Source organism: Passer montanus, unplaced genomic scaffold (assembly GCF_014805655.1).
Source record: "Passer montanus isolate IOZ18808 unplaced genomic scaffold, ASM1480565v1 scaffold3882, whole genome shotgun sequence".
Lineage (NCBI taxonomy): Eukaryota > Metazoa > Chordata > Aves > Passeriformes > Passeridae > Passer > Passer montanus.
Genome location: NW_024368688.1, coordinates 1 through 963, shown reverse-complemented (window position 1 = coordinate 963; position 963 = coordinate 1). Strand labels below are relative to the sequence as shown.

Sequence of the window (963 nt, the reverse complement as noted above, 5' to 3'; positions counted from 1 at the left end):
AAAGGCCAAAGGAAGGGACACGCCGGCGAGAGAAAGCAAAGGCGGGGGGCAGGCCAGGAGCTACCGGCGTTGCCGTAGCCGCTGTCGCGGCACCACTGACCGCGACAGGCTGGAAGGGGGAGGGAGCTCCTGAAATGGCGGCGCTCTTCTCTGCCGTTCGGAAGGAACAGCGAAGAGCACCTCGTAGCGCCCCAGGGACCGCACACCAGAGACCCTGCGAGCCCCGTGCTCTGAAGCCCTCCCGCCCGCCCCGCTTCTGAGGCTGCCGGTTCTCCAGGCACCGCTCTCGCCTTCCCCCAGCACAGCCCCTTACAGCCGTGTCAGCCCCGGCGGCTTCAGGCGGTGAACCTCAATGACGGACACACACCGGGGTGCAAGGGACGGCCAAGGCTGGGCAGTACGGAAGGCTCCCACTCCCCGTTATCCCCAAATTTCCACTAACTTGGGCACTCAAAAGCCCTTGGCATGGGTGTAACAGAGACAACAGCTCTCCAGTGGTGCTGTGGTGGCTCTTAAAAGAGCCTTTCGGTTTGATACAAAAGGGCAGGGGGCTCAGGCGCGCTCTCCGCGGATGCGGCGGGCCAGCTGGATGTCCTTGGGCATGATGGTGACGCGCTTGGCGTGGATGGCGCACAGGTTGGTGTCCTCGAAGAGCCCCACCAGGTAGGCCTCGCTGGCCTCCTGCAGCGCCATGACGGCCGAGCTCTGGAAGCGCAGGTCGGTCTTGAAGTCCTGCGCGATCTCGCGCACCAGGCGCTGGAAGGGCAGCTTGCGGATCAGCAGCTCCGTGGACTTCTGGTAGCGCCGGATCTCGCGCAGCGCCACCGTGCCGGGCCGGTAGCGGTGCGGCTTCTTGACGCCGCCCGTGGCCGGCGCGCTCTTGCGGGCAGCCTTGGTGGCCAGCTGCTTGCGGGGCGCCTTGCCGCCCGTCGACTTCCGCGCCGTCTGCTTCGTGCGCGCCAT

The 963-nt window shown here is 66.6% G+C and overlaps 1 protein-coding gene across 1 annotated transcript; it reads right to left on the bottom strand.

Moving 5' to 3' along the window:
* Positions 1 to 503: 503 nt before the first annotated feature.
* LOC120506309 (histone H3) lies at positions 504 to 963 on the bottom strand. The gene has a single exon (XM_039717696.1). The coding sequence runs from the start codon at positions 961 to 963 to the stop codon at positions 553 to 555; it is 411 nt and encodes a 136-aa protein (XP_039573630.1). The 3' UTR covers positions 504 to 552.

What these genes read in the sequence shown, in the direction of transcription:
- LOC120506309 (XM_039717696.1), bottom strand. Translation starts at nt 963, where the DNA reads ATGGCGCGCACGAAGCAGACGGCGCGGAAGTCGACGGGCGGCAAGGCG.